This window comes from Hemicordylus capensis, chromosome 2 (genome assembly GCF_027244095.1).
Source record: "Hemicordylus capensis ecotype Gifberg chromosome 2, rHemCap1.1.pri, whole genome shotgun sequence".
Lineage (NCBI taxonomy): Eukaryota > Metazoa > Chordata > Lepidosauria > Squamata > Cordylidae > Hemicordylus > Hemicordylus capensis.
In genome coordinates this window covers 354,707,446-354,722,492 of record NC_069658.1, presented here as the reverse complement: position 1 = coordinate 354,722,492, position 15,047 = coordinate 354,707,446, and the positions used below count along the sequence as shown (strand labels likewise).

The 15,047-nt window shown below is 46.5% G+C and overlaps 1 protein-coding gene across 4 annotated transcripts in view; it reads right to left on the bottom strand.

Moving 5' to 3' along the window:
- Nucleotides 1-15,047, bottom strand: part of RAD50 (RAD50 double strand break repair protein) — an 88,537-nt gene that overhangs the window by 24,792 nt on the left and 48,698 nt on the right. For all 4 annotated transcript variants that reach the window (XM_053297307.1, XM_053297306.1, XM_053297305.1 and 1 more), the window contains 3 exons: nt 6,182-6,274; nt 5,987-6,100; nt 5,236-5,363 (listed from right to left, as the gene is read on the bottom strand). In XM_053297307.1, coding sequence (XP_053153282.1) covers nt 5,236-5,363; nt 5,987-6,100; nt 6,182-6,274 — 335 coding nt within the window. The remainder of the gene's footprint in view (nt 1-5,235; nt 5,364-5,986; nt 6,101-6,181; nt 6,275-15,047) is intronic.

Sequence of the window (15,047 nt, the reverse complement as noted above, 5' to 3'; positions counted from 1 at the left end):
CCAGTGTTTTCCAAGGTCTGGCGGAACTTAGCTCTAAACTCATGAATAGGCAAAGTTTCCAGGTCTTTTTCCAAAAGTTCCCAGAGGCCATGTGTGTATTTGGCCGTGCAGGCTGCATAGTTGGCCACTTTGATCGAAAGGCACGAAGTCGAATACACCTTCCTGCCTAAAAGGTCTAGTTTTCTGCCCTCTTTATCCGGAGGAACTGTATGGCGTCTACCTGACTTGGAAGAAGTGGCGCAATCAATAACAAGAGAATTGGGCGCCGGGTGCTTCAACAAATATTCATTGTCCTTATCTTGTACTCGGTAGAGGCTCTCAAGTTTCTTGGAAGTTGGCGTGGAGGTGTGGAGTACCTCCCAAGCACATTTAGCAGCTCTAGTGATCACTGGTAACATTGGGAGTGCCACCAGAGCGGTAGATTGAGACTGAAGCATAAAGTTGTATACTGGATCGTCTATTGTTGCCAAAGGAGAGCGAATGTCTAGCCCCAGGGAATCTGCCATCGCACGAATGTGCTTGTGGTAAGCTTTTAGCTCATCATTTGGAGATACATACGTGGGTGGAGCCACATCCACTGGAGGATCCACAATATTACTGTCCTCATCAGAATCCGACTCAAAATCGGACGAACCATAATGTTCAGAGGGGGAGCAAGGAGGCGGTTCATTTACATTAGTTTGAGCAATGGTTTGTGTCTCTTCAGTGCTGACAGATGAGTGTGGCAGGGCATCTGTTTGAATGGAGGCAGATCTCGTGCTCATAGGAAAAGTCTGTGAAGCGCGGTGAAATAGTTCTGGGCACTGCGTCTGGGTAGATACAGTCGACACAGAATGCAGTGGCAATCGTTGAGACCCGGTGTCATCAAACACATATGGTTCTCCAGGTGAAGCTGTACCCATGGGATCCTGGGGGTATTCACAGGTGTGCCATGTTAGCGGGGAGCGCCCTTGGCCGGCGGATTGAGGTCTGGAGGAGTGTGCTGTGGAGTCTGAAGGTTGAGATGGGCCTGCATCTGTTGGCAAGAAACCCTTAAAGGTAGAGGTTGTCCGTCTACTCGACGTCGAGTCTAATAGCGAGAGCAGTGAGTGAGTCGCTGAAGGTAGCATATCCTCGGCATCGACGTCTATGATCTCGAAAGCAGGAGGTGGGCAGCGTGGCGTCACCTGAGAAGTAAGGACCGGGGTGTGCAGTACAGTAGCAAGAAGACCGACCGTCGGTGTAGATGGCGAAGCCGAGGCCAGCGGGGTCGGAGCTGGTGATAGAGCTCGAGCAATCGGCATCGAAATCGACGTCGAGGCAAGCACCGGTTGAACAGCAGGAGTCAATATCGAGGCAACTGTCGACGCTGAAGGAGCCGTCGACATCGAAGGCTTTGTCGGCATCGACCGAGCTGTCGACATCGAGGGAGCAGGTAGCGCCGACTGATCAGTCGACATCGGTGGCGCTGTAGTGGTCGATGGAATCCCCGATGTTGATGGTAAAGCCGAAGATTTCGATGATCGCGAAGATTGTACTCTTGTTGGAGATGGAGTACGAGGAAGCGGGTCTGGGGATCTTCGACGTTTTCTAGGTGGAGAACCATGCCGATCTGTGCTCTGACGCCCAGAAGGAGAGTCGGTACGCCCTCTTGAACGAAGATCCGGTCTCGACGGGGAAGACGAAGAAGATGTACACGACGTCGATGCTGACTTTTCCGGTTTCGATGTCGATGTCAACAACTTGGATACACGCGAAGGAGCTGGAGATTCCTTTGACTTAGAATGTTTCTTCGGCATTGAAGTAGGCTTCGAAGAATCAACTTTCTTCGGTACTGAAGAAGACTTTCGGTGGCGGCTCGACGTTGATGGAGGTGCCGACTCCGCCCTCGGGGGCAATTTCGAAGACAAGGTCGATGTCGAGGGACGAGGAGTACCCGGAGTGGAGGGGCTCAGAACCTCGTCATAAATAGCGGCCTGGAGGTGTAGCGCTCGGTTTTTTCTCGTTTGCTTCGAGAAAGAGAGGCAAATCTTGCAGGAGGCGACATTATGTTCCTCACCGAGGCATAATAAGCAAAGGTCGTGAAGGTCCTTGGAGGGGAGTTTCGCCCTGCAGCCTTCACACCATTTAAAAGATCTTTTCTCCTCAGTCATATTCACGCTCGTAGTTGAGTCCGTTCCGAGGTCGAAGAGCCGGGATCGTCATCAGTCAGTCCGCGTCGAGAACCAGGAAAAACCGAGAAGCCAGTCCGAGTCAAAATCCAAACAAAGGTCGCTTTCCAGTCCGTCGTCAAAACCAAAAATCAATCAGTAAAAGATGAACTCGTTCTTAATATAGAGAGGAACTTTTCCAACAGCTGAGGCAGCAGACCGAGGTCCAAACGCAAAGGCGGTCGGAAAAGAACTGAGGGACTTCGCGCCAAAGACACGCCTTATATAGAACGCTCAGCGTGGGGGCGTGGCTTCGGCGCTTCGACAAGCTCAGGCATGGCTACCGCGTGACTCCTGCGCAGGCGCAGAACCCATTCTTATGGGTATCAACGGATCTCGATCCAGATCTGGATATGCACTACCAAAAGATCCAAGAATATTATTTGATTATATAAAGGAAGAGGTTCTTGTAGTGGATTTAGAACAGATACTGAATTTACTAGCAGTGGTCAGGTATAGTCACAAAATGGAAATCGTATGGGGCCCCAATCCCCATCTCTCCAGAACCAGTTTGAGAAGGTCTGGCATATTGCCTTGGTGATAAAACATACATATTATTAAAAAGCATTGGAAGGAAGGGGACAAGACAGATTTCTGGAGAGCTGGTGCCTAATTATAGGCTACTAGAATAGTATTACACAAGACGATGATTCTATGCTTGCAATGTTTCCCTTTCTTTAGAAAGTACTATAAAGAATAGTACATCTACATTAAACCGCTGGGAGAGGTCATCAGATGATTTGGCTCAAGGTGTCAACAATATGCAGAAGATACTCAGTTATGTCTCTCTTTTTCATCAGATGCTGGTGAAGCAGTGACTGTCCTGAATCAGTGTTTGGATGCTGTAATGGACTGGATGAGGGTGAATAAGCTGAGACTCAATCCAGACAAGACAGAATTACTGTTGGTTGGTAGTTCTTCTGCCCGGATGAATGATGTTCAGCCTGTTCTAGATGGGGTTGCACTTCCCCTGAAGAACCAGGTTCACAGTTTGGGGGCATTCATCGATCCAGCATTGTCATTAGAGGCTCAAGTGGCCTCTGTGACTCGGAGCACCTTTTATCAACTTTGGCTGATATGCCAACTGCGACCTTACCTGGACAGATAGCCTCTCTCTTGGATAACCTCTCACTTGGATTACTGCAATGCATTGTATATGGGGCTGCCTTTGAAAACAGTCCATAAACTGCAGCTGGTACAAAATAGGGCTGCAAGATTATTAACAGGGACTAAACATTTTGATCATATTACGCCAGGGCTGAGATAGCACCTTGCCCCATATGTCCCCACCGGTACTTTAAGATCTTCTTCAGAGGCTGTACTCCGGGTGCCCCCACCAAAAGAGGTGAGGTGGGTCGCTACCAGGGAGAGGGCACTTTCGGTGGTTGCACTCCATTTATGGAATAGCCTCCCCAGTGAGGTTCGCCTAGCCTTATCACTTTGCTCTTTTAGACACCAGATAAAGACCTTTTTGTTCACCCAGGCCTTTTAAATTCAAGTTTTTTAGATTGGATTCTGATTTTTAACTAATTTTAAAATGAGTTTTTAAGCTGCTTTGTATTGTATTTTCTTTTCACTTTTTTTGGCCTGTTATGATTTAATGTGTTATGTGTTTTTATTGGTATGTTTTAATCCTCTGTTGTAACTCATCCAGAGAACAATTTGTTATGGAATGGCTAAAATAATAATAATAAGAAGAATACAAAAGTACAAATTTTAAATAATTTTCTAATGTTAATGTCATAACAATTGTGATTGGTAACATTTGTGGTTTTTTCTTTTTGTAACTTGCAACTTTGTATTGCATATCAATGTAATATTTTCTAATAAAACCATCTTTAAAACAAGTTGTTCTAGTAAGGACTAATCTGCCTACTTTCCTTTCACTACAACTGGACTAAATTTGGTTCAAATGGAGGTCCATAAGTTAGATCGCTTGCGTCTCAAATGTTCAAGCATCTGCTATCTTGGATCGGAGTGGATGACATCATCACAAACTACACCACCGAGGTGTCCCTGTGCATCACTCACTACAAATGTACCTAATTTGGTTCAAATCAGTTAGACAGTCCTCAACTTAGCCCACTTTCACCTCAAACGTTTACATGTCCGCCATCTTAAATTGGAATGGATGACATTATGACAAACGACACCATTGAGATGTCCCTATGTGTCCCTACAACTGTACCCAATTTGGTTCATATTGGTCCAAGCATTGCGAAGTTGAGGGGACACACACACACACACACACACACCCGGGTGAGCTCATAAGCCTACTGGAAAGTAGGCTAAAAGAAGAAGATTAGACCTATGCTCTTTGAATCTGACTATCAATGGCTGTTAGCCACAGCTAAGTGGGAACTGCAGAAGAATTGTACTTCTGAATACCAGATGTTGCGAACAACAATGGGGGAAGGTTGCTTTATGCATCTGTACAGCCATCTTGGAACCAGAATGCTCAAGTAGGTGAGCCCTGGTCTGATACAGCAAAGCTATTCTTAGGACAAGAAGTCAATATAAGTTAGTACTTCATTATTACCTTTTCCTTTCAAAAGTCTGAAATGGCATTTGAAGCATGAGGCATAATTAAATTTGTAACTAGCTATACTGGCTGGGTAAAATCCTGACAGCAATAAATATTGTGTTGATAGCCACAGAAAACAGATTATCAAAGTCAACTGTGAACATGCATAAACACAGGCACCTGGAGGGTGATCTTTGCTGACAGTTTCACTATCTGCTCTCTAAAAGTGGTTGAAAAAGGATTTGATCAACTATTTGGTATTTCTGACCATCCCCTATTGCCACTATAATTAAATTTCTCATACTGCAGCTGCCAGGGATGATCACATGTATATAGAACTAGAAGAAGAGATTATCTGAGAAAAGAAAAGAAAATGTAGAAAAATACGGAGCAGAGCAGAAAAATATTCTGAGGCTACAAGCAACGTCTCTATCAAAATGGAGTGAATATGCAAATATTTGGGGATTGCTGCTTTTGCAATTAAGAAAATATTTTTCATTAAATAGAAAAATTAGAATATACTTTTTCAGCTGTGGGACTTGCATTTCCCCCATCTCTTTCATATACTGCTTTATGTTATCTTCAACTTCTTTCAGATCTTCATTTCTTTTTCTCAGAGTAAGATTATCTTCTAACCACCGCTCCTGGATCTAAAGTAAAATAAAATAAAATATATCAGTAAGATATTTTACACCATTTTATACCACTGAAGCTTGATAAACAAAAGCATATGCTTTAGTTCACACTAGTTAACAATGTGCTACACAAAACCTAGCAGTGTTTAGTACATTTGACTGAAAATGTACATTAAGTGTACAGCAGTACATTTATTTTAATTGGTACTTTTAGGTGGACAAGTCATTGTAACTGAAATCTAAGGCAAACCATATCATCAGATCGGACATGCAAAGAATAGAGTACAGTTTTGAAAAGCTATAAATAGCATACCTCCATATCACCACAGCCTTAAGTATGCGCAGAAGGTCAGCTACTGCCTACAAGATTCATGTTACAAACATACCAGGAAGAATATAACGTGCCACAGCAGGTTTGAGCTAAGAGTACCCTGTGGTTTTAAAATGACCATGGGAATTCAACAAAAAGGCACTTCATCATCTGTCCCAACCCACTCAGAGACTTAATTTTGGTTGCCATCACTGCCGTCGACCTTTAATGCTGCTATCAGTGGTCTGGAATAATAGATGAGTTATTATCTACCATCAGTGAATTGCAACCTAGCATTTGTGAATAATGTTGAGCAAGACAAACCCACCTTCCGCGTATCAATATCTTGTCTAATGGTTCCCATTTCTTTATTTGTCCTCTCTTTCCTTTTCTCACATTCTGCTAGTTGATCTTTGACTTCATCAAGTTCAGATTCCTTTTTCTATAAAGAGAAAAACAAACATTTTTGGTCAGAACGTAATACTACTTTGGAAAATATTTATCATCTTGATTTTACAATTACCTGTTTGTATTCGTCTTTCCCTTCTCGAATATAATTCTCAATCTCTTTTAAGTAGTTCTGGATATTTTTAACCTTTTCTTTAGTCTCATTTATCTGAAAGAAAAATAAAGAAATGTGTTTATCTTATATTCAGGTGGTAACATATGGTTCAAGTAAAACACTTAATGCACTATGGGTTGTATCTTAAACACAAGTAGTATAAGTGGAAGAAATTCCGTTTGCACAAGGCTGCAGGGCAATCTTCTCCCCTTCTGCCGATTCCCCCCTCCCTGCTGCAGCCACCTGTGCCACCTGCCATTCAGGTCTGCTGAGTCGTTCAACCCTCAGAAGTAGATTTCCAGGGGGCAAAGGGGGGGGGAGAAAAGAATGGCAAAAATCACCCCTTCCGCTAGCAGGAGCAGAACTGTTTTCTCTCGCTTTCTGAGCACTTCAGATACAACCCCATGTATTTATTTATTTAACATATTTTTATACCACCCAAAACATAAGTCTCTGGGCGGTTTACAACAAAATAAAAACAGAAAGTAAAACATTAGTTAAAATCAAGACAAGAAGTTTAAAACATTACAACAATTTAAAAATTTTAAAACAATATTTTAAAACAGCATTAAAACCATTACAACAATATTAATTAAAAGCCTGGGTGATGTGTCTTTAAAGACTTTTTAAAAGCTGCCAGAGATGGGGAGGCTCTTATTTCACTAGGTAGCGCATTCCAAAGCGTCGGGGCAGCAACAGAGAAGGCCCGTCTCTGAGTGGCCACCAGACGAGCCAGTGGCAAATGCAGATGGACCTCTCCAGATGATCTCAGTGGGTGGTGGGGTTCATGACGAAGAAAGCATTCTCTTAAATACCCAGGGCCCAAGCTGTTTAGGGCTTTATAGGTTATAACCAACACCTTGTATTTTGCCCGGAAACATATCAGCAGCCAGTGTAGCTCCTTCAATACAGGAATTATATGGTCTCTCCGAGATTACCCAGAGACCAGCCTGGCTGCCGCATTCTGGACCAATTGTAGTTTCCGGACTACATACAAGGGCAGCCTCACATAGAGTGCATTACAGTAATCCAGTCTAGAGGTTACCAGCAGATGTACCACTGTTTGGAGGTCGTTCATCTCAAGAAACGGACGCAGCTGGAATATCAGCCGAAGCTGATAGAAGGCACTTCTGGCCACTGCCTCAACCCGGGAGACCAGGGAGAGGCTTGGATCCAAAAGCACCCCTAGACTGCGTACCTGTTCCTGCTGGGGAAGTGTGACCCCATCCAGAACAGGCAAATAAAAATCTTCTCTCAAGTTCCGACCCCGCACAATGAGTAACTCCGTCTTATCTGGATTCAGTCCCAGTTTGCTATCCCTCATCCAGCCCATCACCAACTCCAGGCAGGCATTTAGGGAGGTTATGCCCTCTCTTGATGATGCTGACATAGAGAAATAGATTTGGGTGTCATCAGCATACTGATAGCACCCTGCACCAAATCTCCTGATGATCTCTCCCAGAGGTTTCATGTAGATGTTAAACAACATCAGAGACAGTACGGAGCCCTGAGGGACACCATACAAGAGTTCAGATTTTAAAGAACAGCAGTCTCCAAGGGACACCATCTGGAACCTGCCCGAGAGGTAGGAGCAGAACCACTGCAAAGCAGTGCCTCCAATTTCCTCGGATGCTCCAGAAGGATACTATGGTCGATAGTATCAAAAGCCACCAAGAGGTCCAAAAGGACCAACTGAGTCACAATTCCTCTGTCCATTTCCAATTGGAGATCATCCATCAGGCAGACCAAGGCAGTCTCCACCCCATAGCCAGCCCGAAAGCCAGTTTGAAATGGGTCAATGGTTTCCTCCAAGACTGTCTGGAGCTGGGAGGCCACCACCCTCTCAATTACCTTGCCCAGCCACGGAAGGTTGGAGACAGGCCTGTAATTGCTCAACTCTGAGGGATCCAAGGTAGGCTTCTTCAGAAGCGGTCTAACAATTGCCTCCTTAAGACAAGGAGGCATCCTACCTTTTCTCAGAGACGCATTTATGATCTCTACCAGGCCTTCTACAACAACCCCCCTGTCAGATAATATAAGCCATGTCGGGCAAGGGTCAAGAGAACATGTGGTAGGCTGCACTGTTCCAATCAGCTTGTCCACATGTATGATGCCCTGTTCTATGATGCCAGAGTGCTATACTTTTATTATGGTTTTTAACAAACCCTATTTGTTACTTAAATAGTTGCTTTGGTGTCAGGTGCAGCATATTTCAGAAGTCAATTATTTGACTTCTAAAATATGCTGCACCTGACACCAAAGCAACTATTTACGTAAAAACAGGTTGCTCACCTGTAACTGATGATCTGGAAGAGATCCATCGAGATCCATAAGAATGGGTGTTTAACCAGCTCTTCCAAGGAGGAGGGTGCAGTAGTGGCTATTGTAACACCCTTTTAAGAACACTTCTCCTGAAGTTAGCCTCTGCAGCAGAGCGTACATCCAGAACGTAATGCTTTACAAAGGGTATCTCCGTGGACCACGTAGCATCCTTGCAAATGTCCTCGAAAGATATGCCTGAAAGGTGTGCGGCCGAGGAAATATAAGCACGGGTTGAATGGGCCTTGATAGCTTCGGGGGGTGATTTACCCTGTAGGTGATAGGTAAGTTTAATGAGATCGACCAGCCATGAGGATAGTCTCTGCCTGGTGATGCTGTTGCCTTTTTTAGAGCCCTTGTAAGCCATGAAAAGGCGTGGAGATGTGCGAAAACCTTTAGTTTTCTCTAGGTAGTATAGTAATGCCCTGCGAACGTCTAGTGAGTGCATAGATCGTTCCAATGCGGTTGAAGGGTTCCTGGAGAACGTGGGTAGGACTATATCCTGGTTCAGATGGAAGTCCGAAACAACTTTGGGTATGAAGTTATGGTCCAGACGCATCAAGACCTTTTCCGGAAATAACCTAGTGAAGGGCGGATCTACTCTAAGTGCAGTCAGTTCACTAACTCGGCGCGCTGTCGTTATGGCGACCAGGAATGCAGTCTTCAAGGTAACCAGCTTCAGGGGTGCAGAGGTCATGGGCTCGAAAGGAGCCTGAGTTAGTGATGAGAGAACCAGGGAGATACTCCAAGGTTGGACTGGAGTTCGAATGCATGGATAAACATTAGAAAGCCCCTTTAGGAATGCCTTACTTTGTGGATGTGAGAACAAGGTCTTCCCTTCCCAGCCAGGATGTTTCGATGAAAGAGCTGCCAGATGGACCTTCAAAGAGACATTAGCTAGGTCTTGAGACTTCAGGGTGGTCAGATAAAGAAGAACATCTCGTATAGAGGCTCGCATGGGGAGCAACCTATGAGTTCTTGCATAAATCTTGAATCTGCACCATTTGCTAAAATAGTTGCGTCTGGTGGAAGATTTCCACTGATTGAGCAGTATATGGTCTAACATCCGATTAGCCAGGCGGTGAGACAGAGAGTTTGCACGTCCGGGTTGAAGACCACTCCGTTGTCTTGGGACAGGAGGTCCGGTACTTGAGGGAGATGATGAAAACGACCCCGTGATAGTTTGAGTACTTGAGGAAACCATGGCTGGCGGGGCCACCAGGGTATTACCAGAATCCCCGAAGTGGGTGAGGCCAGTAGCCGGGCAACCACCCGTTTGACTATTGGATGTGGAGGGAACATGTAAGGCCTCTCCCGGGACCATTCCAGTTGAAAAGCATCCTCTAGAGATTGAGGATCGTGTCCCGCCCTGGAGCAGTAACGTACACATTTCGTGTTCAAGGCAGACGCGAAGAGGTCTATGGTAGGCTGAACTCAGTGGTGGAAGAGGGGAGCTATATATTCCTCTTTGAGGGAACATTCGTGATGACGCTTCAGCAGAAACACACGACTGAGATCGTTGGCCAGAACATTGTCTAGGCCCTTGATATGTATTGCCATGGGTGTGACTTGATGTCGGATACACCAATGCCACAGTTGAACACTTAGGGCACACAAGCTTCGAGACATAGTCCCCCCTTGGCGGTTGATGTACGCTAGGGCGGTTGTATTGTCGATTTGCACTTGTACCACTTGGTTTTGGACGAGCAGCAGAAAAGCTTGTAGTGCCGGGAAAACTGGCAGTAGCTCTAGAAAATTGAAATGGAGCTGGGACTGAGTCCGAGACCACTTCCCCTGCGTTCGATGACCACTGCAGTGAGCACCCCAACCGAGGAGAGATGTGTCTGTTGTCAGCCAGACTGCAGGAGATGGAGTCTCGAAGGGAATTCCACTCAGAAGCTTTCTCGGAGTCGCCCACTAGGTAAGCGATCTCAGGATTTGTAGAGGCAGTTCTAAGCGTCTCCCTGGGTTGTCTCGGATGGGATGGAAGACGGACAGGAACCACAGTTGTAGTTTCCGCATCTTCAGGCGAGTGTAAGGAACCACCGCTGTGCATGACGCCATTAGACCAAGAAGTCGTTGTATGAGTCGTGCTGGTTGCCTGGGTTGTTGTTGGAAGAGATGGACTAGATTCTGGATGCATAGGAATCTGTCCTTTGGCAAGTATGCTTTTTGTGCTATCGCGTCCAAGACTGCACCAATGAAGGAGATCCTTTGGAGTGGCTCCAGGTGCGACTTCTTCCACTTTACTTCGATGCCGAGTTCCTGGAGAAGTGATAATATGCACTGATTCTGCGAAAGTAACTCTTCTTTGGTGCTGGCTGCCAGAAGCCAGTAATCCAGAAACGGGTAAATAGTGACCCCCCGGGTCCTGAGGTAGGCGATCACTGAGGCCATACATTTGGTGAAGACCCGGGGGGCAGTACACAGACCGAATGGCAATACTGTGTATTGGTACACTTGATCTCCCACAGTGAACCGGAGATATTTTCTGTGGTGTTCCCTGATGCTGATGTGCAAGTAGGCGTCTTTCAGATCCAGAGTTGCAAGCTATTGTTTGCCTTGGAGCAGCGGAAGTATCTCTTGCAACGCCATCATTCGAAATTTCCTTACTGTGATCAGCTTGTTTAGGCGACGGAGATCCATGATAGGACGAATCCCTCCATCCTTCTTTGGAATTTGAAAGTAGCGGGAGTAGAACCCCTCCCGCCTGCGCCCCCACGGAACCCGGGTGATTGCACCCTTCTCCAATAACTCCCGTACTTTTTCTTGTAAGGGCTTTGAGGGAGGAGTAATCCTCATCTCCGAATAACAAGGAGTGGTCTTGAACTCTATAGCATAGCCCGACGAAATGATTTTCAAGACCCAGCGGTCTGATGTTATGTGGTGCCATGCAGGGGCATGGCTTGCCAGCTTGATGTTGTTGCTTGGCATTGGTGGTAAGGCCCCTGCTGGCAGGGATGGGGAGTGGAGTGGTGTCCGTGGGTAGTCCTGAATCTCAAAGGCGCTTTTGGGATTCAGGTTGCTTAGATTTCTGAGACTGCGAGAATTTGTTTTTGCCCTGGTAGGGACGCTTATTGTAAGATGAGTATGGTCTTCTGAAGTCTCGACGGTCTTGTTGCCGGAACGAAGTCCTGTATCTTCCCGAGTAAGACCAATACTTTGGATTGTATGTTGAAGTGGAAGCTTGAGCTGTAAATGTTTTGGCAGTAAATTTTGACTTTTTAAGCTGTTCCATAGTTGAGTCTGTGGATTCACTGAAAAGCCCGGTGCCATCAAATGCCAGTCCTTCAATTTTCTCTTTCATGTCCATTTGGAGGCCGGTAGACCGCAGCCAGGCATGCCTGCAGAGTGTAACGGCTGCAGTTAAGGAACGGGACTCTGATTCTGCAAGGTGTTTAGCGATGCTTAGTTGTTGTCGCGTTAATTCCGCTGACCTCTCCAGGGTCTGTTGGTACTTTTTCTTGAAATCTTCTGGGGGTAAAGAGTCAAGCTCATTCCGCAGGCTCTCCCAAATGCTGTGGCAATATTTCGCTGTACAGGCGGCATAGTTCGCTACCTTGATGGAAAGGCATGAGGTAGAATAAATTTTTCTGCCCAGTAAGTCCAGTTTGCGGCCTTCCTTCTCAGGAGGTGTCGAGTAACGTCTTCCCGTCTTTGAGGAGGCTGCACAATCTACCACCAGGGAATTTGGTGCAGGGTGCTTTAAAAGATAAGTGTTATCTTTTTCTTGTATGCGGTATAAGCTCTCTAATCTCTTGCTCGTCGGTCTTGAGGTGTGTAATACTTCCCATGCGCATTTAGCTGCCCTGGTAATGACCGGAAGCATGGGTAAGGCCACAGGTTGAGTAGACTGTGTCTGTAACATGAAGTTGTACACCGGATCATCAATTGTAGACAATTGTGATCGAATGTCCAGGCCCAGAGCCTCTGCCATGGCATGAATGTGCTTATGATAAGATTTCATCTCCTCATTAGGAGATATGTACGTTGCAGGAGGTACATCCACTGGCGGGTCCACAAGAGACTCTTTATCTTCCGGGTCCGACTCGAAGTCAGAGGATCCATAATGCTCAGATTCAGATGCCACTGGTGAAGAGGGCAGAGCTGTTTGTGTCTCTGTGGTAATGTTCTGTGGAGAGTGTGGAGAGCACTTTTGTGTGCCTATGGATCGCACCTGTGGTATTATGGTTTGGGTACATCATTGATCTGTTTGTACCCGCAGGATCTGAGATGCTTTTGTTACACAGGATGGAACTCTCAAAGGCTATTGAGGCAGTGTCAAGACTGTCAGAGCTAAGGGTAGAGGGGTATACGGCCTCCAGTCCCTTGTTGGATGATCAGAATATGCGGCACCAGGAGAACAAGTCCCCAATCTGCTAGTTCCAGGCGCAGTGGCCGGGGTCTGATGTGTGAAACCACACGTGTGCCAGGTCAAGGAGTCATGTAGGTGGAGAGCCGATAAGATGTTCCCCGATGGGACCACTGAAGTATCTGCATCAACAGTTGATGGTGGAAAACCTTTAAAGATAGATGTCGATGGGGTGCTCGAGGTAGAGTCCAGCATCGAGAGTAAGGTCTGTCGGTTGAAGGATCTAATGCAGCCGTCGCGTTAGTATGAGTCTCATCCTCATCGACATCGAAAGTCGGTAACGGGGTTGGACAGCTAAGTGACACTCTCGTCGACATCGAGACCACAGGAGTATGGAGAGTGGACACCGGCTGCGCCGTAGTTCTGGGTGCAGGCGATGTTGGAGCCGAAGAAGAGATCGGCGTCCTAGCAGGAGACAGGGATCTGGCTCTCGATGCCGAAGACAACGGTGCTGGTGGATGTTGGGCTGTTGTCGACATCGAAGTCCCTGGCGCTGACTCCGAAGTTGGGGAGCGGCATAGAGCCGAGGGCAGATGAGAGGCCGACAGTGGAGATGGCGTGCGTCTTAGATCGATAGTCTTCTGGCGTTTCGATGGAGGCGGAGACACAGGCGATGAGGCACGGTGTTTCGAAGACACAGGAGAACCGGCACGGTGTTTGGAAAACTTCGACATCGAGAGAGACTGCTTGGATGTCGAGGCCGAGTGCGTAAGCTTAGGCAGACCATGCGCGGATTTCGACGTTGAGGCCGGTGTCGTAGAAACAGCGCACGCTGTCGATGTCGAAGCAGAGGGGTGTGATGCCGGATGGGCCGGCGTCGACAATAGGGTCGATTTGGTGGACTTCGATCGATGGGGCGCCGATATTGAAGGAGGTGCCGACACCAACTTCATAGGTGATTTTGACCTCGCAGCCGACGAATGCGGCTCACCCGGTGTCGAGGGACTTAAGACGTCGTCGTAAATGGCAGCCCTCAGACAAAGCACTCTATTCTTGTGCGTTTCGAGAACGACAAACATATCTGACAGGTTGAGACATTGTGCTCTTCTCCCAGACATAGTAAGCACAAGTCGTGTAGGTCCTTTGAGGGGAGCTTGGCTTTACAGCCGTCACACCTTTTGAAGGACTTTTTTCCCTCAGACATGTTGGGGCATGCAATCGGGTGGTCAGGGGCGTTCCAAGTCAGAAAAAACCAGTCAAGTTTGTCAGCCAAAATGTAGTCAATTTACTGAGTCGTAGATCGTCAGCCAGTCCAAGTCATACACGGAATAATCAAGGGTGGGGTGTTTTTTTTGTTTTTTTGTTTAGGAACAAATGAACTCACAGAGGAACTTAACCGACAGGAGGCGGCAGACCGAAGTCTAAACGCTATGGCGGTCGGAAAAGAACCGAGGAAGGTGGCGCCCAGCCGGCCCTTAAATAGCACGCTGCCAGAGTAGGGGTGGGGCTTGGGCGCCTCGACAAGCTGAGGCATGGCTACCGCGTGGTCTCTGCACAGGCGCAGAACCCATTCTTATGGATCTCGACGGATCTCGATCCAAATCAAATAGGGTTTGTTAAAAACCATAATAAAAGTATAGCACTCTGGCATCATAGAACAGGGCATCATACATGTGGACAAGCTGATTGGAACAGTGCAGCCTACCACATGTTCTCTTGACCCTTGCCCGACATGGCTTATATTATATGGCAGGGGGGTTGTTGTAGAAGGCCTGGTAGAGATCATAAATGCGTCTCTGAGAAAAGGTAGGATGCTCCTTGTCTTACGGAGGCAATTATTGGACTTGTTTGCCTGTTCTACCTACATTTGTATTCTCAAACAAATCTACACCAATCTGTAGAATATTTTAAATGCTTCCCAGTATTCTACCTTCTGGGACCAGAGGCAGGGAAATGACTTCTCCCATGACATTCCATGGACTCCTGGAGTTACTCAAATCTCAGACACAATATACTCATCTGCTGCCTCCCTTATATGGGACCATATGATTACTGATTAGAAACACATTTGTAGGAATAATATTTTTGCAAAAACCCAAAGATCTTGCCATCATTGCAGAAAGGTATTTTAGAAACACAGGAAGCTGCCTTATACTGAGTCGGACCATTGGTCTATCTAGCTCAGTACTGTCTACA